At 38.1% G+C, this 22833-nt stretch overlaps 1 protein-coding gene across 1 annotated transcript in view; it reads right to left on the bottom strand.

The window, feature by feature from the left end:
• The window catches only part of SLC9A9 (solute carrier family 9 member A9), a 500318-nt gene extending 478051 nt beyond the window's left edge, over window positions 1–22267 (bottom strand). The window contains exons 1-2 of the mRNA XM_010952224.3: window positions 21920–22267; window positions 7137–7339 (exon numbers count right to left, since the gene is read on the bottom strand). Of these exons, the coding sequence (XP_010950526.2) occupies window positions 7137–7339; window positions 21920–22094 (378 nt within the window). The 5' untranslated portion in view covers window positions 22095–22267. The remainder of the gene's footprint in view (window positions 1–7136; window positions 7340–21919) is intronic.
• Window positions 22268–22833: the final 566 nt, after the last annotated feature.

The following is a 22833-nucleotide window of genomic DNA, read 5'->3' as shown; positions in this document are numbered from 1 at the left end:
CAACACATGGAAATAATCTAAGTGTTCACTGATGGATAATTAGATTAAGAAAAATGGTGTGTGTATGTATATATATATATATATATATATATATATATATACATACACACACACACATACATACACATACACAATGGAATACTATTCAGCCATACAAAAGAAGGAAACTCTGCCATTTACAACAACATGGACGGACCTTGAGGACATTATGCTAAGTGAAATAAGATAGAAAAAGGCAAATACTGTATGATGTCACGTACCAGGAGTCTAAAAACAAAACAGAACAAAACAAAAAAACCAAACTCACCAAAACAGAACAAACTGGTGGTTGCCAGAGGTGAGAGATGAGAGGTGGGAAAAATGGCTGAAGGTAGTCAAAAGATAAAAACTTCCAGTTGTAAGATAAATAAATCCTGGGGATACAATTTACAGCATGGTGACTACAGTAAATAACATTGTATTGTACATTTGAAAGGTGCTAAGAACTTGAAAGTTCTCACCACAGAAAGAATTATAACTATATGAAGTGATGAATGTTGACTAAACTTATTATGATAATTATTTTGCATTTGATATATACATATATATCAAAGCGTTATGTTGTATACTTTGAACTAATATAATCTTTTATGTTAATTTTATCTCAATAAAACTGGCAAACATGTTTTAAAAATGGAATACTTAGTGTCTTGAGACATTTCTGAAATCATTTCTCAGGCCAACTTTCTGCAAAGAGTTGAATAAAGGTGGGAAAAAAATAGATAAGACAAATTTAACATGTTAAGTTTCTTTATTAACAATAGATCTCTTAACTAAGGTTGAGGATGAAAGTAGCTAAGTCTATCCAAACAGCCGCATCCCAAGCACTGCCAAGCTTGATATTCCCTGGGACCATCTCATGTGTAAGAGCCAAGACTTGTCATGATAGAAAAATATAAATCATGAATCCTTGCTTTCTGCAGAATAGAGAAGTAATTGATAATATCCTACAAATGCTTCTCCAGACCCAAAGTGCTGATTTATTGTGATGCTTGCTCCTCTCATTGTGCCTAGAATAGTTTTAGAGATTTCTTTCCTGTCTTTTCTTTATCCTCCCCAAAAGTGTCCCAGCATTAACTGCACATATTTATCTCGTAGTCTAATGACTCTTTCTGGTCAAGCTGTTCCTGTTACCAGAAGAGTTTTTCCTTCTGGCCTCTGCGGCCAGAATAATAAAGCAAAGAGAAAGACTGGAAAGAACAGAAATAGTTTATAAACAAATTTATGAGAATTAAGATTCTGAAACACAATAAGTCAAAATAACCATTAGAAAAAGTTGGACAGAGAGAAAAAAATTTAAGACACTGATGTTTTAATGCTGCAAATACAAAATTACTTTTTATGGGTTTTGTTTTTTTTAAATTTTATTTGTCTTTCAAATTTCCTCTGTATAGCACAAAATTATTTTTTAAAGTCATATAATTAGCTGTTGCTGTAAGGACTTCCTTAAAATATCTCAAAAAGCACACAATATTATCAACACAATTGATAACAGCTTCAGTGTGACCTATTTGAAGCCTGGGAATTTTCTTTATTGAAACAATAGACAGGACAGATTATTCAGCAGTGTAACTTACTCCAAAATAACTTTCCTTACCAAATGATAGTGTCACTTGTCACACAGGAAGTGAAGACTAGGCAAACTTTTCAATGGGTAGTTCCTTTGACTTTTCACATTACAGTCAACTGATTTATAAATTATAGGAAGTATAAATTTAACTGTGCTGACAACTTTTTGAAAGTTTACTGGGTCTGCAAGACCTTTCCAGCCAAATGGCCTGTTCACCTTTCCATATCAATGTGGAAAAACATAATGTGTTCAATCAATGGTAAATAAATTAGTGATGAGATAGATTGATTCATTCATTCATCAGTTTTAAACTATACTTGTGATTTTCAACTACAAACCAGCTCCTTTCCTTAATTTCTAAGTTCCCCACTTCTGTCTTACCACTCTCTGTGAACCCACAAAACAGGGTAGCAGAATAAGCTGTTCTTTCTTCCTCCTCATGCCCAGTTGCTCCAAAATCTACAGCATCTTCCTTCTTTGCTTCTCTTCAATCTGGCCCTTGGTTACCATCCAAGCACAGGTCTCATCTGTCTGCCTGCTTTCACTCTCTACCTTGTACACAGCAGCCTAACCGTTCCTTTGCTTTTGTCAACATTACATTCTTCCACTGACTACAGATAGAGTAGGCATTTCTCAACCTGGCATTTAAGGGATTCTGTAACCAAGCTCTGCCCTTATTCCCAGCCCCATATGTTTCACTGGTCTTCCATACTTCAACAAACTGGAAATACTTTTCTTTCCTGGAATATTCTCTACCCCTTTTTCCACCTCCACATCATGCTTTTCCTACTGCTTGGAATGGCTCTTCCACCTCCACACACTACATATATCACCACCACAGTCAATCAGCTTCTTTGAAATCTTCCTTATCACCTTAGTAAGGATTAATATTGTACCCTCTGAATATCTGTGGTATTTGACCCACTCCTTTAATACTTATCTTGTGGTCTATTTATTCATTTATTCATATGCTGTGTTTTCCCCAGATTTACCAATAAACTCCTTGAGACCATTCCTTATTGCAGAGTTGAGGCGGGTGGAGGGTATAGCTCAAGTGGTAGAGCACATGCTTAGCATGCATGAGGTCCTGGGTTCAATCCCCAGTACCTCCTCTAAGAATAAATAAATAAACAAACAGACCTAATTATCCCCAAAACAAACAAAACAGAATTGATACTGATGGGACTCAGTTCACTTGCGTTGAAAGAATGGATGAGTGATGGAGAGAGCACTTTTATCATCTGCTCTTCAAAACCAAGTTTTAAACTTTCTATTGATATGAAATTCAGAAATGCTTAGTAGATATTTTAGTATTCCTAAATATTCCATAACAAATCAATGTCTGTAAAGCCATTGTGTAACAGAATATAGGCCTCATTCAGTTAAAACTAGGTAAGAATACCTTGGATCCACAGAACAATTTGACAAATGGTTTTGGAAACATTAACTGGATAGACACCGAGCAACACTATCTAGTTTTATTCTCTCAGAAGGTTGTTTTGAGAACATCAGCTGCTCACAATATATAGAAAAAGTGTTCACTGATCTTTAAGCAAAAATATTTTTTTCTTTTCTACACTTTTATCTGTATCAAGCATGAACAAAAGAAGCTTGGCATACGGTATTTCCTGAATTTTTTATATTTTTACAACATAGCATTAAAGTAGAATACACTGCTGCTTATATAATGCCAACAGCTCTCATATTTTCCAGTTTTATACCTTCTTATTGGAAGAAACTTAGCAAGCCATCAAGCTCAATGCTTTTTCCAAGCACAACAATGCCTAACCATCCCAAAAGTACAAGTGCTCTTACAAGTATTCCAAGAAATGATTACATTGCACAGGAATTTATTCCAGCCTCTCCAAATCCTTAAGTCAAGAATTTCATCCAAGCCCCTAAACTACATTCTTCTGATTGTAAAATTTATTACCTCATCCTGTAACTTTTAAAAACAAAGGCCAAATACTCCTTTTAATCTGTACCATAAAGAAAAAGGAACCAGTAGAGTCACACCAATGGCTTCTGCAATGCCACCATGCTGGACTTCTCCCCATAATCCCACCCAGCTTCTTCTCTCTCCAGCACTGGTCCTTATCTCCTTCCACCTGTGTCACTGTGAGAATCCCCAGGCCTCAGCCCAAGGCACCCTGCCCTTCCTCTTCCCACAGGGCCACTCAGAAGCCTGTCCAGTGGTGTGGGGTATGATAAACCACTCAGGACTCAGGGTAAAGTGCCGTGGGTCTCAGTTCTGCCTCTGATCAGTAGTGGGACCTTGACCCACCTTGTAATTTCTCTTGATATACCTTATACTTATATTACACAACTAAAATTAGATAATATCTTAGTTTCTTCAGCCATTAGGCATCCAGAACAATATTCTACCAACTCCAAGGTGATAACTTCCAAATATTCTATCTGTATATGCTCCACCAAGCTCTCAGACTCTTTCATTTATTCGTTTATTCATTCACAAACTATTTATTCAGCAGCAGTATGCACTGGGCACTATGGTAGGTTTTGAGGATACACTGGTCAGTAAAAAAGGCATCATCCCTGCCTTTGTGAAGTTTACAGCCTAGAGGACATTAAACAATGTAAGAATGATAATCAGTAAGCAAGAAAATACATATAAAATTTCAGATGGTGCTAAGTACTTCGAAACAAAAGAGAAGGCAGGAAAGAAAGAGAGAGAGAGGACACGGTGTGAGAAAATCACAGGGCAAGCCCTCTCTGAAGAGATGGAATTTCAAGACTCTAGGGATAAAAAGGAGCCTGACAACTGAAGAGCAGGAGTAAGACCATTTTAGGAAAAAAGAGTAACATGTATAGAGGTCCTGAAGCAAGACAAGTGCTTTGTGTGACAACTAATCTGTAAAGTTTTAAAATCCTCATAGTCTATGTGATATAATCAAGAACTAAACTATATACTAGCATATAGTATACATTAGTATATACTTATCTCCCCAGGATGTTAAATAAATGGAAAAAACCCCAAACACACATTTCATTTATCCCTGGCATACATTAAGCATTCAAACATTACCTAGTAGCAGCAATGGTAGCACTGATGTTAGAAGTAGTGTAGTAGTGATGGTACCGGTACTGGCAGTGGGTATTACCAGTGGCAGAGGAAGTGGTAAGTAGTAGAGGCAGTGAGAGCAGGTAGTGAGAGAGGTAGTGAGAGCAATGTAAGGGGCCTTATGGTGGGTGGTCAGGCACTTTATATATAGTGTCTCATTTAAACACTAAAACAATCCTACAAAATAGTCCTAATCTCCCCACCTTACAAACAAGCAAGTTGGAGATTAAGAAGTTCAAGGAACTTACTAAGGATGCATGGCACATCAGTCTGGTGCAGGATTTTTTCCCCATTACCCCTTGGTGACTCCCTACAAGCCTTCCAATAAACGGGCCTTTTTTTGGAGTTCTTTAGCATCTGACACAGATTGATTGATTGATTGATTGATATGAGCAGTTGCATGCAGTGGAGAATTCCCAGTAAGGAAGACAGACAATGGGTATTCCATTTCACAGACTAACTAGGGCCCCCCAACACTGGCACATAAGCAACAAATGTGTGTTCAGATATACTCTGGCTATTTATAAAAAAATATCCTTCCCATTAAAAGTCGCCTAGTATGGTAAGTGTATAAGTGGATGCCCGTTTCTCCACCAGCAGTGGGGGCGGTGGGGGGTTACCCTGGAAACTGAGTCACCTATTGCCAATCTTGGATACCTGGAGGAGCAAATGCTAATTGTGACTCAGTAAGTCATATGATCTAGAACTTAATCTATAAAATAGTTGAGCCATTTAAGGTCCATTAAATATTTTCTGTTCAGAACTCATAATCTATCCAACGAAAAAACCAAGAGGGCTCCAGAAACTTAGACATTTTCTCCATCTCTTGCTGTAATTTTTTAAAAAGCAAACACTAGAGTTTGCTGATAAAGAAATCAGTATGTCAATAATACAGGAACAAAATTCCTGATCAGGTGTTTGCTGGCAATCCTGTTAGAGAACAAATTGTTATAATAACAGAGATGATTATCAGCATCTTTGGGGGTCAACCTGTTCAGAGAAATAATATTACTTAGAAATGCAGATAAAAATAGGTAAAAGAGTGAGAAGGGAAATAATTTATGCTCTGGTAATAATCAAAGGTAAAAATGAAGAATGTATTTAAATCCTATTCTGCTCACAAGTTCATTTAAAAGGATTATTTATTTCAAGATAGATAATTTTCTATTACCCATGAAAGAATTTCTATTACCCAGAAAGAATCACATGGAAGAGATCACCCAAAATAGCAGAAGATCTACATATTGCTCCTATTTACTTCAGAAATACATTATTTAATTTGCTTTTTGTGTGCTTCAATTAACTTTCCTAAGTCTGATTTAGGATAATATTATAATTAGTTTGACTTTTCTGAGCCTCACCAAGTGCTAGGAGGAAGTTAATCTAGAAATGTGCTAGTGAGAGATACTGTAAAAAAAAAAAAAAAAAAAAAAACAACTTAAAAATTACTCGTCTTGAATGAGGAAAAACAGGAGATCACACATTTCCCCTCCTGTCCCAAATCTCTCAAAATGAAAAAAAAAAAAGATGTATATGTTAAGAGAAAATGAAATCCATATGGGATTAAAGTGATAAAATGCACTTCCATAATTTCAAGGAAGTTCTCAGCTCTGACATAAAAGGATCTAGAATAAGTCACTTGAGATCCTGGTTCTAAGCATGTACTTGTATGGTTAAACACAAATTCACTTATTCCAAAGACTGACCCACACACAAGGCACCACAAAAGGTAAACTTATCTGTTTTCTGAACCAGAGTCCTGGGGGCAGAAAGACATTTTCCTTCCAATAACTGAAGCAGTGCACACATTTGGAATGATGAAATAAATTTTAAAAGATGAGTAACTTCACAATTTTTCTTTTTGCAGTCTAAGATCCCTAATTAAATTGATGGAGTTAAGATCTCTTGAGACTGACTGTGCGTCAGTGTATTTATAAACAACCAAGTGGCCAGTGTTTTGCATTGGCAGCCAGAAGTCAGTCATTCTAGATCAAGGCTTGCAAGTGCAATTTTTTTTAAAAAATTCTCTTCCATTTTTATTTTGACTTAAGGAAGATTTGAACTGAGTAGCCAGCTGGTAATATATATATAATGACACAAAACACACATGTGAAAACTTGAATCAAGTATCATGAAAGGCAGAGTCAGCTGAATCATTATTATGTTTTTACCTAATATACCTGTGGCTTGCAAAACAACTATATTAAAAAGCATTCTTTTATAACTTTTAGAAAAAAAAATACAGACAACTGAGCTTATAATAAAAGTATATCGAGGTTTAGCTGTTTAGTCAACTAAATTGCCCCATTAGTGTGGTGTTGAAAAGAGGCATAAGTGTGTGTGTGTGTGTGTGTGTGTGTGTGACTGCATTATATATGGTGGTTCACATATGATGCAATTATTTGTACCGGAAAACAAAAATATATGACCAGATAGGATCCTTACCTTTTCGAGTATAGCATTGCCTTGGTGAGGACTGATGTTGTGCTGGCTTATTTCTCTCTTGTATTTATATTCATAAACTTGGTCACTGATATTAATCAGCAGAGTTGATGGACTGAAGGCCAGTTTTCCACAATCATACACAGTTCCACTTTCAATATCAGTTGGTGCCGTAGCATATCGTAAAATTAATCCCATTACAAGGCCTAAAATAAAGGATAAATAATTGCACTGGAGGAATGTAATCTAAAATGTTCAGTACTAGATGCTTTTAAATATGTGATTTAGAACTTGTATAAGTGGCAGGAAAAAGGGTCATTGCCTGGTTTAGAAAAGTGTTCACTCTTCCATAGATATCAGTTCAATAGATTGTACTGTTAAAATATTTGTGATGGACACTCTTAATATTCCCCCTGTTCTCCTTCCTAATGGACCCATAGATTTTGGAGAAAAGAGCTATCCACCTTTTCTATCCATCCAAGTGCTTCAAGGAAGCCTTGGCTCTGTGACAGATACTGAGTAACCTAATCAGGCAGGAGATGGAATTCCCCTGGAGAAAGCTTCTGGTCCACAGATCAGCACATCTCTGAGACAGCCCCATCAGACTACAAGGTAGTACTTATATGCCATGGTTAGGGGACAGGTGTTCTTATTCTCTCCCTTAGGACATGATCAAGGCAATATGTTTATCCATGTTTTTGTTGTCAGGTATCTTGTGACCTTCAGGGGATATAGTCCAAAAACATACTGAGGATGGAGGACTGAGATATAGACAGAACCCAGGTCCTGGATGACTTCACTGAGCCCTGGATCAATCTATCCCAGAGCTATACTAATTCTAGACTTCTTGATATGTGACATACATTTTCTAAGTTTTCAAACAATTTAAAATCAAGTTTCTGTTCACCTGTAGCCAAAAGCATTCTAATGATTAAATATTTCTTTTATTAAAGAGTTGAACCCAAGTAACAATCCTTGACTTTTAAGTTTATAAACTCTGTAAGGATGCTTGTGGTAATCAGATAAATGTGAACTCTCTTAATATTGTGGATTTATTAACAAATAGCAAGGAAGCCCACACATTCCTCGATTTAAATTTAGGATTAATGTATTTAAGATAAATCCACAGTTCACTCTTTAAAACATCAAATGTTGAGGGTTTTACCATGCTTTTGTGAATCTAGTCATCTAATTGCCTTTCATTTATTCAATAAAACATTCATTGGGTGCATATTTTACACCAGACATTTACAGGCTTAAAATAAAAATACAGCCCCAATCCTACAGGAGCTGAAGTCTGTAAAATGAAGACCCATTAGAAAACAAATATAATACAACATGACATGTGCTATGACAGCTGGTAAGGACTCTGCATTATATGAGTATAAAGAAGAGACATGCCAAAGCCCTTTGAATGATGCAAAGCTTTAGATGAATCTTAAAAGGTCACATAAGATTTGTCCAGATGAGCTGAATCAGGGAATGAATCAGGATCCAGGCTGCACATGTGGGTGGCAGCACGTGAGTAACAGCAGAGACAGACAGCTATACATTCCCTAGGATTTTTGTTCGTCGATGTGTAGAATAGTTGTAGGGAAGTGGCTGCTCAGCCAGAGATTGTATTTCTGGCTGTCTTGCATCTCGTTGGGTTCCCACCAAAGGAACGTAAGAAAAGTGGTATGTGGCACAGTACTGAAGAAGTAGGTGAGTTTTCTCCCTTCTCTTTCCCCATCTATCAGATGGGTGGGGAGGCAACAGGGCCCTCTAGATAGACAGAGTCACTACGCTGAAGCAGCCTGGGTCCCTGAGACATCGGGTAGGGAAAAGACATCCACCAACCAGGAAAACCTGCACTGGACTGTTATGTGAGTGAAAAGTTAACTTCTCTTGTGTCACCAAAATGTGAGTGCTTCTGTTGTCATTAAGATGACCTAGGAATACAATGTATACAGACAGAGGGACTTAAGAAATCTGACGGGTTTAGAGTATCAGCAGTGGAGTAAAAAGAGAATAAGTGGAAAGAGAGACAGACAGGGAAAGAGACAAAAAGAGAGAACACCTCTAGACTGCAGAAGCCAGATCATAAAGAGGCTTCTCTGTCAGGCAAAGAAGTTTTTCTTTTTAACCCAATGATAATATAGAACTATTGAAAGATTTCAGGCAGGAAAGTAAAACAGTCACATTTTCATATAAGAACTATCACTTTGGCAATAATGTGGAGAGCTACTTATAGTGAGAGATAAGAATAAAAAGAGATTTCTTTTAAGAATATGTTACCTTACTTATTTCTGCTTCAGTGTGTGGTCCACTCCTCCATACTAGTGAGAAATATTTTATCCTAACCTTTGCTGGCAAGAGAAAGTAAGTGACGGATATGTAACCACCATGGGTGACGGGCCCGCCACAGAACAGTGGGCAGCCTTCCATGTGCAGCGTCAAACGACCACAATAAAATTAGTCAGGAAGGAGAAAGGAAGACACGTCATGTACACTGCATGTGGTTAGGGTGTCTGAGTAAGAACATCATTTTTCTAACACTCTTTGCCTAGGAAGGATTCATTTCCTAAAAGTAACTTGGCAGGTATGGTGAATGATACTATGACCTCTGCTTTCTGCTGAGTGGAATGGAGAGAACCTGTATTAATACTATTTGAAATTCCCAGAGGGTGACATGCTTGTTTTCGCAAATGCTTTCAGTGCAATAGCAAGAAGTGAACGTGAAGTGTCCACCATTTTTCCCAAGCAGGGAAAACAGGCATTTGTCATAATAGCAAGTGCTTAGTACCTGGTCTCTGCAGTTAAATTCATACAATGCCTCAAAAGCTAAATGGCCATGCCTGGCCCCCCATACCAGCTCTGATCCCAGCCTTTAACACGTGGCACACTGGTGGAAAGCTGCTTGCCACCAGAGGTGACCAAACGTAATGGCCATAAAATACACCTTTCAGATAGATCTCCCACGATAAGGAGCACATTGATGATGGTCTGGAATCTGGCTGACCAATGGCTGACCACAGCAGGGGCACTAAGACAGGGAGATGGGACTTCTCTGAAGGGCCACCATAGTTCAAAGACTTCTCATCAGCCTGGCCAAACCTTTCTTAGAATTGCACCACAGCCTAAACCTTTTCCTACCCAGCATCCCCTCCTTCCCTCTCTCCACAGGGGTTGGCTGGGGCTCCACTAAGGCCTGATAGCTGGCCCAGCATCCACAGGCTCCCTCCTCATTTTTCCTCAAAGGAATTTCCCCCAATAAATATTTTGCACAACTAATCTCTTTCCTGCATCTGCTTCTTGGAGGACTCAAATTAACACAGTAGACAAAAGCCCCTGGCTCTGCTTCTCCTCAACCTCAAGGGTTGAGAGGAATCAACATCTTGGCATGGTGGAAGGGCCAGTGGGGAAGGCACTCAGTTAACAAACATCCACCCATTTGTGCACCCCAGCTGCAATAGCAGCAACTGAAAAATCCTTGATGTGGAAGGCCTGACACCTACCCACGGAGCTTCATAATGCCTTTGACAGCCAAACATCCACTCAGAGCTTTAGCCATATGCTGACACAAATGTGGAGTCTTGAGCTATTGTACTCCAGCCCAAGACTGTATGAGAGCAGGTGACAGATAAAGTAGAATTGCTAGTAGAAAGAGTATGCTAATAAAGGACGGTGGTTTTTACACCTCAAAGAGATACAAGATAAAGAAAGCATCAACCACCCGTGTACACAAGAAGGAAAGAGGGGACTGTCTACCATGACTTATGGACACAAACCACAACACTCTCTTTGGTAAGCCATGAACCAGAGCCCTACCTGCCCAGGGAGAAAAGGGGGCAGCCTGTACCAGCAGAGCAATACCACCAACATCTGTGTGGACAGCCCGGGTTCCAGGTTGTATCCTCACAAGCATGACATTCCATTCTGCTGAGCTCGGTCACCTGGCCAGCTGATGACATTACCTTCTCTAGGCAGGAACTCTAGTCCAGATGTATTCCCTGGGCCTACAAGTCTGAGCATCTGGGCAATTAGGGTGACAGTAATGGGAACTTGACCTCACCCCAACAAGCCCCAAGATGGAACTTGGACAACAGACCTCATCCCTAAAGCACTCACAATCCTACAAAGTCCAGCTCACGTCCCACCTGGGGGGCCTGTGCTCTGATGCAGCTTATGCTCACTGATTCTCTAGCCTTTGAGTTCTTTCAGCACTCACAGTTTGAACACACTGTTTATGGACCAATTTTGTAAAGACTTATATAGTTCAGCTGTGCTTTGTAGACCTTGGTTTTGTCACCCCCACTAGACAATGAGATGGTTTAGGGCAGAGACTGTGCTATTATTCATCTCTTTTTTCTCTAGAAATGCCAAACACTTTAGGCAGTTATAACCCAACTTTCTCCAAGTCCACAAACTCCCTTGAATTCAAGAAGAAAAAGATCTTCTGAATTTATGTAGTTAGTCAGTGACCAACATTTAAAAATGTCATATGTATGGAGCATCACAACTGCTGCGATGTCCCTTTCCTCACAGAGCTTGCAAAAGAACTCTCATAACAGATGCCTGACATACAGTTGACATGGTGGTGTTTGAGGGAGAAGAAAGGAGGGAGGGAGGGAGGAAAGAGGAAAGAGAAACATTTCAAAATATAAGCCTCATCCTTCTGGATGACTCTCACTTCATTCTCTACATTGAAAATTACGAGAAAACCCCACTCCCTTCCTCCCTCATTCTGCTTTCATGCTACAGACATGCAAATCATTGCTCTAAGGCTTGTGGGAGTTATAAAAATGAATAAAATATGGCCCTGATCATAAAATATTAAAATATTTTAATCTTACTAGCCCTTTTTCTCCTGCCCAATCTTGTGATCCTGATTTCCAGTAAGAATAAGGTACAAAAAACAAAAAGTGTTTCCTCAGTGTTTTCTTATATTAAGCCTTCATTTCATAACCAATTTCCCTGCATCTTATTGACAGTCTTTCTACATGATGCTGAAGTGTTATCCTAAAGGGCCTTTTCTTATAGGAATATGGATGGGGATTTACTTTTATATATAATGATTATATTTACATATAATGAAATGGCTTACAGAATGGTTTTGAAGATATAAAGTGTTGCAATGTCTTTGGCTCCGTTCAAACTGATGATTGTGTTCACACACTATCACACACACTGCCACACTGCATGGCCCACTCCAGCAGGCTCCCTTCAGGCTCTTTTTCTGTCGGACTGGTGTTCCCCAGGAGTTGTGCAATGCAACAAGCCCAACTATACACATGCATCTGAACAGACTATTACACATATATATATTTAAATGCCGCATGGTATCGGAGAGAATTTAGAAGCCTAAAGAAAATGTAGTTAATATATGAAGACTGTAGAACAACAGAATTCTGTAGTTTTTTCACTCTCTATGCACTAAGGGGCCACCAAGAATAAGCTACAGAAATGAGATATTGTCCCTTACTTAAAAAAAGAAGATAAATCCTTATAATATGTAATCTTATATTTCACCTTGATAAGGGCACCAGAACTGTTGATTGCCAATCCAGCATCCATCCTCCCCTTTCCCCGCAACAAAGACCTGATTCGTTCTGCTAACCACCCCTCCCCACACATGCTCAGGGTAAGTTGCTCTCTCTCTCAGTTCCAAGGATGTTTCCATTCCCCTTGCTGATGATTGGTACTAGAAGGCATGTGAATCTATTCCAGTTTACAATAAAATGTGAAGGGAAGCTTGCTCAGAGGTCTCTTAGAAGTTTTGACATCCTAAGAGAAGAGGGGGAGACCAGATGAGCTCTCTTCTTCCTCAGGCTATTCCTGGGCCTGGTTAGGACACCAGGAACCACCATACCAACCTGGCTCCTAGCCTGATGTTGAAGTCAGGACTGGGAATGGCAGAGCAGAGCAAAGGAAAGGACCTGGGTCCTTGATGACAATAGTAGACTGCCAGTCAGCCAGCCCTGAAAACTGCCTTTCTCTAGACTTCTAGTTATGGGAGATTATAAATGTCCATATTGCTTAAATCTGTTTGAGTCAGGGTTTCTGTGACTAGTATCTGAATATGTCCTAATAGATACATTTTTTTTAACAAGTAAATGTACAAAGCCCCAAGGAATCTTAAAGAAGAGGTTAACTAACTCCACCCCTAAAGTGTTAGGGAAGGCTTCACAGAGGAGGTTCTTAAGGATGCATAGGATTTGCAAGGTAGAGAAGAGGGTGTGGATTTTCTAGGGAGAAGCACATGGAAATCAATGAGTACAGGGCTAATCAGGCGCTTCAGGCAGTTTGGGATGGCCCACTAGAGCAGCTGGGGCAAGGGCCCCAGAGCAGCTGAGAAACAGAGCATGTTCAAGAGGAGGAGATGGTTGCCAAGATCTTGAAGAAGAACAAAGTGAGCTCCTTTGGGGAGGTAGATTTGCTCTGTCTTGGAGCAGAGGAAACTGTTTGGAGACAATTATCTAAAGAGAGAACTGAGATAGAGTGGGAACATGGAAAGGAAGTTAACATCAGAATTAGTTTATATTTATGTGAAAAAAAGAATTTAGCAGAGGAACTTGAGTCAAGGAATTTCAAGATAACAGGAATAAAATAAAGCCCAAGGAAGCGTATCCTTGACCACTTTTAAGACTTTTTACAGTGGGAGACTCTGTAAGGCAAGGAATCTAAAATGTAATTTCAGTTGCTCAGATTCGAAAAACATGAACTAGGGATTCAGGTGTGGAAAAAAAGAAGGAAAGAGTGTAATTAAATATTGGAAGGAAGCCAAACCAGTGGACACCATTTAACTGTCTGTAAGATAGTATTCACAAATATTAGAGATGAAGTGGCAACTCCACAATTTTTAACTGTTTACATGATATTAATCCACCTCCACCATCTTACCAAAGCGTTTGTCAGAACACTGATTTAGAGAGATGACATGGGTTTGAGTTTCAAATGTTACATGCATTCCCTAACATTTTCCTTTAGCAGTTTAGTTTTACACTGAGATTAGTCAGCTATAGAACACAAAGTAAAAATATACAATGCCTTCTGGTTATTTAGGGCTTTTGTTTTTTCTCTGCCCTCCCACAACCTTCCAAATTCAAAGAACTAAAGGAATGTGTGAGTGTTGCTAAAAGGGACACATTTTATTGCTTTGTGCTATCAACTTGGTTTGAAGAAAAGTGTCTCATAAGGATTTCAGAACTGCTCTGGAGCATCTGCCAGCAAGAGTATCCCATGATATTCCAAGGTGGAAAGTGGTCCATGAAGCTGGTCCACCTTGGGATGCCTCATCCAAAGTTCTATCTTTGGACAGGTTAGAGTCATGGGAAATAACAAAGAGTCTCAACCATGAGATTGTCCACTATGGTAGGTTGTCCAATGTGGACTCCTATCCTTGGGGCATCCCAGACAACACATGCATGCACACTATATACACAAACACGCAACACACACATTTCACAGCACTCTGGGATTCTTAACACAGCACTATAGGAAACTTTTCTCTAGAAACTATTTCAGCCACCAGCTTATATTTAGCTAATACCCTTAGGAAGCTTACAGAAGAAATATAGAGATAGAGATATCTGACTAGAAACATACTGACTAAAACGAAATGATTCTTACTTTATAATATTTACACAAAGCAGACTTTTTTTTCCTCAGACCAGAGGTGGAAATGTCACAAAGTACTATAGATAGTGAAAGAGGAAGGGCCTCTCCAATACATGAAGGTTGTCTTCCAAACTCCTTCTTCATCACAGGAGGGTAATGGAGTGAGAAAGAAAAAAGATAGAAGAAAACAAAGGAGACAAAACTAGGAACTGCATGTTCAGTTTCATTTTCCTGGTGAAGTAGTTCTCCTACTTTAGTGCATCAGAACCCTCTGGAAGGTTTGTTAAATCACTGCTTTGTTGGACTCCACCCCAAGTTTCTGACTTAGTAGGTCTGGGTTGGGCCCTACATCTTTGCATTTCCAACAAGTTTTCAGGCGATACTGGTATTGCTGGTCCTGGGACTTCACTGTGAGAAGCACTGCCCTGGAAAACAAAGGTTCCTACCAATATGAGTGCCACCACAGTCATAGAACTGTCAAAATCCATGCCATCTCAGGCTCATGCACACAGGATTTATTGAGCTTGGAGAGCCCAGAGCATAATTAATGCTTTTATTTTCAGTCTCTTCCAAAAATTCAATTCCATTAAACTAACATACGATGAAAGACTATTTTGCATGTTCCACATGATTTACAGTAACTTCCCCACCCATTCTGACAACCACAGGCATTTAAAACCAGAATGGCCACAGACTTGCAACATCACCTTCCCTGATGCTGGGGCAGGTGTTTCCGGGTCAGCCTCATCACACTCCGTGGGAAATTTCAACCCAGCTGCTTGGCATGTATGTACTTTCACATATTGCTCCCACTGTCTTTCCCATTCTGGGCTTTTTACTATAGACAGTATAACATTTCTGAAGCTCCAAGGTAAATAGAAAACTTAACTACCTCACCTCCCTTCCCCAAGGTCTCCCCACTCCTGACTTCATGGGAGAGTTACATACCAACAGCAGACTTTAATGAGAGGACCACTGTGGCCAAAATCTGAGAGCATTAACTTTCAAAAATGCTGTTCTTGACAATTATTGTGTGCAGCCTTGGCCAAAGTTGTAAATTTTTGAGTTTCTGTTTCCTTATATACAAACTGAAGATCCTCATGCCTATTTTCCATGGATATGGTGATTCGCAATGAAGGTTAGTATGTAGTGAGATCTCTGAATCTCTATCTTTCTTCTATAAACTTTCTGAGATACTATCACCTGGCACAGAGTAGACATTTAGTAAATAACAGCAATTCTTCCAGGGCTAAATGTGGGATATAGGTGAAAGAACATGAGTTTTATGGTCCTTGGTTTGAAGGTCAGCCCAGCAAGTCACTTTATGTCTCTGAGTGTTGCTTTGATTATCTGTAACATAAAAATGATAATACCTCCCCCATTGTAACACACACATGCACACACAAACACACCCTTGTCTGTGATACGCAGTGACCTCATGGAGCCAAACTTGCCAAGGTCTGAGTCCAGCTGTGACATCTAGTAGATCTGTGACATTAAGCAAGTTACTTTATTTTTAATTTCTCAGTTTTTCCATCTAAAAAAAAATCGTTGTTGTGAGGATTAAATGAGCTAATATATGTAAAGTACTTATGACAGCAAAGTTCACACTGTAAATGCTATTTGTGTTAGTGATTTTTATTAGTTATTTCTTAAATTCCTTTTTATTATGTTATTTTGATATAATAAATGATTAAGAAATGTTAGTTCGTCATGTCCCCACGTGCCTAGTCATGTAATTTTAATTCAAGTTAGACTATATATAATATCTAAATAAATAGTTTAAATCATAATTCATTTTCTTGATGTGCATGCTCATTAGCCTTTAAGACCTGAGAGGGGATCCTTTGAGGCAACACAGTGGTTTGCTCTAAGATCTTCCTCTATAGCTCCTTAGGGATTCAAAGCACAGCAGAATATATAGCAGATTACTCTCTTAAAATTAACTTTTAAAAACTTACATAGAGCAATATACCTTCAATTTTCCCACTTTTCAACCTTTCTTTGGCTAACACTTTATAGCATGGAAAACCTTGCCATGATATCTGAAAATCAATCTTTTTTCACTGAAAAGGAAAACAAGTTTAGTTCATTAGGCTCTTAACCTTAATTACCTTTCCTACAGATCTCTTCAAATTAAACCAGAGCCACTCTGATCTTCATATGATATGCATCCACAAACCCCCAAATTCATAGTCAGCCCTCACTGTTCTGATGGTATAACTTTCTCTCCTTGTCTTTCTAACAGGAATTCAACAGCATTTACTTAGCACTCAATACACAATCAGAGCAGGACTGGAAGAACTAAGAATCATAAAATAACACTAACCAAGATCCCATCTGGGAGAAAGACTTAGATGTCATTTAAGGCTGGTAGGGTTCTGGGAAGAAAACTATTGGTTTGGGTTCGAGTGGCTGAGAGATGCCTGGTTACTAAAGTCAGTCTTGACCTGAATTTTGAAGGGCTTTTGTAGCTGGAAGGAAGGTTATTGATACATATTTCATTTCTTCCTCATTTTAGATGAAAAAAGTAAGGCTAGAGGTTAAGTCATTTGCCCAAAGTCATGCATTTAGCGACTGGGGAAAAAAAAAAGGGAAGTCATAAGGATTTAAAAACCAATCCAATGCTTTCTCCATAAAGCATGCCACATTTGAATAAATAAAAAGCCTCAGAAGGGCCTTCCAGGCAGGGAGAAGGGTGTGAAGTAGCAGTCAACATCTCCTATTGGCCTGGCAGTCAAGCGGCTGGACTAGAGCAGAGTAAAATGGATCAGTAGGGAAGAGCCACACCATGTCCAACAACCCAAGTTTATCCTGAGGAACCTCCAAGCAGTGCTAGGATAAAATTAATGTCTTATGATTTTTCAAGAGAGATAGCTTTTAAAACCTTGGTGATCGACTATGTAACTATGTTTTCTTTAAATCTTGAAAAATACGCTGTTGAGTGAACTCAATTGGCCCTATTAAACTTCTAAGTATGTTATTAGAGGATCAGACATAGTTTAACAGTTTAATATAATATAGTTTAATGAATTCAAAATCTAAACTCTGTGGCTTGAAATTTCCCTTCAGCCCACTAAATAGTGAGTGAGATTTCCATGTGTATTTAGAGACTGTCCTTTATATTGTAAGGCTACGAAATCAAAAGTAGAATTCTAAGAGGTTTAAATTATTCTGTCCCTAAGCTCAGATCCCAACTCTCAAATGCATGGCATTATAAATGTCCTATAAAGTAAGGTAGCCCTCAGTGAGGAGTAATGGAATTGTTAATGCTATCAGGGAACAAGGAGCAATTTTTCTTTTATGAACAATGAGTAAGGGATACGTTGCCCTAAGTGAGCAGTGCAAAGTGCACCATCTGCTGTCAATCAATATTTTGACCATTAATAGTCTTTAAAGCTTTTAGTCCAATTTAAATGAACATTACTATGGGTTGTATTTTAAACCAGTTATGGATTCTAATCCTTTGATTTTGAAATAATAAGAGCTATAGGATGTCATGAGACACAATTACAAATTGCTATTCCTGGTGAAGCAGAAATATTGTTAAAATGCTGCCACTAATTTTTGCAAGTATCCTAGGACTCTTGATACCAAAAAAGAAGCTACTTTTCATATAATGGATTATTTGTATTTTTGGAGTATCAGATTTATCTCCAGTAAACACAGAGTCAAACCAAATACCACACATGATTTTTCTTCACCTCTACAACCCTTCATAGGATATTTTAAGGTTAACAACTTGGAAATTGTTTCTAATAATAACTGTAAAAGAGTAGTTAAATGTTCTGTTTTATCACTTTTCCCCTAACTTTTCTTTAATTGCTCATTTCCTAAGCCCCTGCTCCCTGGAATTTTCAAATTGGATTTCCTGGTATACTGATAAAATGCATCAACATCTATTGTGTCTTCTAAAGGATAACTGACACATGCCAATGGAATATGAACAGAAAGGCAGATAGCAGGCCGGGCTGAGGGATTACACAAAATCTGGTGCCTAAGAAAAATATTTATGATTCTTGACACAGAGGAAAATGACACATTATGCAAATAGTTTATGAGAGTAAGAGCAATAGTTCAGTAGGGGGACTGTTAGCCAAATTCATCGATAAGTAGTATATACAGGACCAAGAAATCTTAGAAGATATTTCATTACAAGTGTATCTATCTGTAAGATGGAGATGACTGAGGTGCAGTTTACTCTTCAATGGTCATCCCCTTTAAAACAAACAAACAAACAAAAAACCTTTTAAAAGCTCAAATTTGAACCACAGTTTTGTTTCTTTTCTTCTCCATTTATTATCATCATGCCCATGGCAGGACTCTCACAGAAGCATAGGTTCCATCCTCTGATAAGGAAGGGGTTTATATGGTCTTTCTCTGAAATTTCACTCTTTTGGACTTCCTGGAAAATAGAATCTATCTGACTTATCTTGAAAGCAAAAACAATATGAGGATGCATCTGGATCTCACAGATACATCCTCTCTGCAGGACAATCACTGAAAGAATTTATTTATTTTAAAATACATTCAGCACCTCTTAGTAGAGATAAAAGTTGAATCCCGGCTCAGCAGCTAACTAATTACATGACCTCACATCTCTAAGTCTTTATTTCCTCACCTGTAAAATGAAGATGGTGGACTTATGATCTCTAAGACCCCTTCCCAATATAAGAATTTCAACATTTATAGCTATTGGGAAATTCATTCGCTTGGCATTTCCTTTCCTCTTACATTTAAAAAGGTTTATTAGACTGTCCCATCTTATTTCTCTGTTGTAGCTTCAGACTATTTTATTACATCACTGACAAAGTCCCTAATAAATATTTTAGACATAACATTTAGATCATCCCTTAAGAGGAAATATGAGAGGTCACTAATGCCATCCGTATGGACTATTTGCAGAGACTATCAGTGGCAGCTCTTCTAAGATGAACATGAACCTTATTAGGCATAGGGATGAGTAAATCACACGGATATTGCTATGAGTGGCGATTCAGTTTAGGGGAAGTTACTCCCCTTCTTTGAGATTTAGTTTCTTCCTCTGTATAATGAGAGGGCTAGAAAAAATAACCTCTAAGATCCCATTTAATTCCAACAATTATAATTCTATGCCAAAAAAATTAAATAACACTAAAATAAAAATCTTTTCCTTGATTTATACAGTTCAAGATAACTCAAGGATACTAAAAATTCTAGTAATCAAATACTCATCACATATATGCATGTCTCCATAATTTTTTATAACCTTTGTATATTACATTGTTTCAGAACTTGCTTTTAATAACATTCGTATAGAAAATCCATGAAAGAAGGACAGAACTTTAATCCCACACATAATAAACCTTAAGCCTAAAATGCCTTAAGCATAGCAATTTAGAGAAATGCTACCTCAACTGTTGCTCAATGTGCTAATATTTTAGGACTTTAACCACAACTTAAAAGTATTTAATGGAGTTTTTGAGTATTAAAGATAATCTGGAATTTTTAAGGTTCAAAAGTAAAAGTTACATTTATGTCTTATGAACACAAAGTATGTCTGAATTTTAATAGGTCACCAAAACCTAATCAAAAGTTTAACAAAACAGTATCTCCATCATAAATAAGCTGAAATTGGTAAATCAGTCATAGTTCAATCAAATTCAAGGCTATGAAGAAATCTTTCCATCTAATAGAAGTTTGTAATTTTAAAACCTATGTTTTGCTAAACCATATATAGCCCTTTAATTAAATTCCAAGAATTACACTGTCTCTGGCTTCTCAAATTACTTCCCATATCCTCTTGATTAGTTATTAGTCAAGTCAGGAGCAAGAGCCTGGTCCATTGATGATGGACAAGGGCAATGACTGGCGCCTAGGGCTTTACATCTGATGGTGTCACTTCCCTTCTCTTTGACTATTTCTCTTTAAACTGATTATGAGTTCCTCCCCTCAAATAAGAGTTTTGTTGTGTGTTTTAAGTCCCTCCATGCAAAGGAATTTAGCTCTGTGCTCTGAATGGATCAGCATGCCAGTCTCCTGACAAAAATTACACTGCTTAGCCTGAAACTTCTGCCTTCTAGCTCAAGTATCTCACAGTGGGATCCAGTTAAGGCATAGGATTTCTTATGGTCTCAAATCATGACTGTACATTGTTATCATCAGGACATCATATGGTTAGCATATAAAATGTGCATTGATCCTCTTCCCTGAACCTCAGGGGTATAAAAGGCTTCAGGACTTCCAAAAATAAGGGAAGTGAAATACAAAAGTCTATCCTTTGCTATGAATTATAGCAATACCTCAGCTCTTTCCACTGTGTTCAAAGTTCCTATCCATTATCAGACTGAGATAAGAGTGGTAAAGTGAACTATTTCATCAATCAGGTCAGTTTTAAACCTGTCTTCCATCTTACTTTAAAAGGTGAGAGTATAGCCTGGATAATCTCTGCCACATTTTATTAAACTTTCTGAAAGGCATGGCATGGTAAATTGTACAGAAAGAGCAACTGGGAGTTTAAAATGTTAAGTGCATTTCCACACCTTGTCCCTCCCTCCAAAAAAGAAGACACACAGCAAATAATACTAATAATGACAATTATTATTAATTAGAAAGTGTGAAATCAGGCTAAGAAATGAAGAGTACTGCATAAAGAAACTCTTGTGTATTATAAGAAAATAAAACATGTTCATGTAATTAAAACAGATTTGAACAAAATTATCCCAGTAGGAGGGGTGGAATGCATTTCTCCAAGTTTTCTTCTTAAAACTAGTTGATCTAAGAGGATTTACCCAATACATGTTTAAGTGATGCTGCTTCTAGAACTTTATAATGCTCATCAGCCCCTCCTGTGAAAAAAGGCTGCTCTTTGTGCCTCAGAGCCATCACTTCCCAATATCTATCATTACAAAAACAAACAGCTAGCCTGGTTTGGCTCCTCACATGACAATGGACCCACATCTGTCAACAGACTCTCATTATGTGCTGCGTGAGAACACAACTGTGACATTTACTCCTGTGACAAGGCAAATTTCGGCAGCTCATCTGTAAAGAGATGAGCATTCATTATGCTGCAGCACCTTTCATCAAGCTAATGACATTTCAATCAGCACATTTTCTCCAGTTTCGATACTTTGCCATCTGAGCACAAGTCTCTAATTACGCCCAAGCAACAAGTTTCACATCAATCCTACAATTTCTTCACTCACCGTACACCATCGCTCCTCCAGTTTCATGCAAGAAGCGAAATCGATGATTTTTAAATAACCAGATTGTCAAAATGGTAAGGATGAGCAAAAAATTAAAGACAAGCAGCTCCACTGCTCCCTGATGTTGAAACTGATATTCATCCTTCTCTGACATGAACCTTCGCTGTCTCTCCATTCTTCTGTCTTCTCAGGATTCCTTAGATAAAAACCTGGATAAGGACTATTTTATCAAGGTTTGTCTAAGACGATCTGGCTGCCTGAGGATTTCGGGATAAACACTGCCACTTAAGTTGCTACTTCATGAGCATTCTGTCTTGGCTTAGTATTCAGATGGCTTCTAGTTACAACTTCCTGTTTCTCTCTTAAAGCAGCCCCGTCTCTTTTCAAATTCCAGAGTGTGGTTTCATCATCTACTCTTACTGTCTTTAAATGATTCATTCCATGAAATTTCTTTCATATTGGACAAGCCTGCAAGGAATCATTCTGAGATCTTGAGTCATGATCAATCTTTTCGAACAAGTCTTCTGAAGCTGCATAATTGGTGAATTGCAGATTAATAATAAAACAGATCACCTTAAATTAGCAACACATTTTCTAAGTTCAAAAAGCCAATTCCTGAATCATAACCTCAGTCACATGCGAGATTTTCCCTCCCCAACCAAAGCCTAGCAATGTGATGGGTTTGACCTAAGATGATTTCAGGAGGTTTTTGTGTTTGTTGTTTTTTTTTTTGAGAAGCAAGAAATAATTTTGTATGTGGCTCGCTATCTCTCTCTCTCTCTCTCTCTCTCTCTCTCTATCTCTCTTTCTTTCTCTCTCTCTCTCTCTCTCTGGCTTTATATAACTGGCAGTCACAAGAGCAGTATTTAAACTCTGAATCAATTGCTTTCCTTTGAACAAGAATAAATGAAAGC

The sequence above is a fragment of the Camelus bactrianus genome, chromosome 1, assembly GCF_048773025.1.
Source record: "Camelus bactrianus isolate YW-2024 breed Bactrian camel chromosome 1, ASM4877302v1, whole genome shotgun sequence".
In the NCBI taxonomy this organism is placed as follows: domain Eukaryota; kingdom Metazoa; phylum Chordata; class Mammalia; order Artiodactyla; family Camelidae; genus Camelus; species Camelus bactrianus.
The sequence above is the reverse complement of the archived record's forward strand: the minus strand, read 5'-3'. Positions and strand labels throughout refer to the sequence as shown.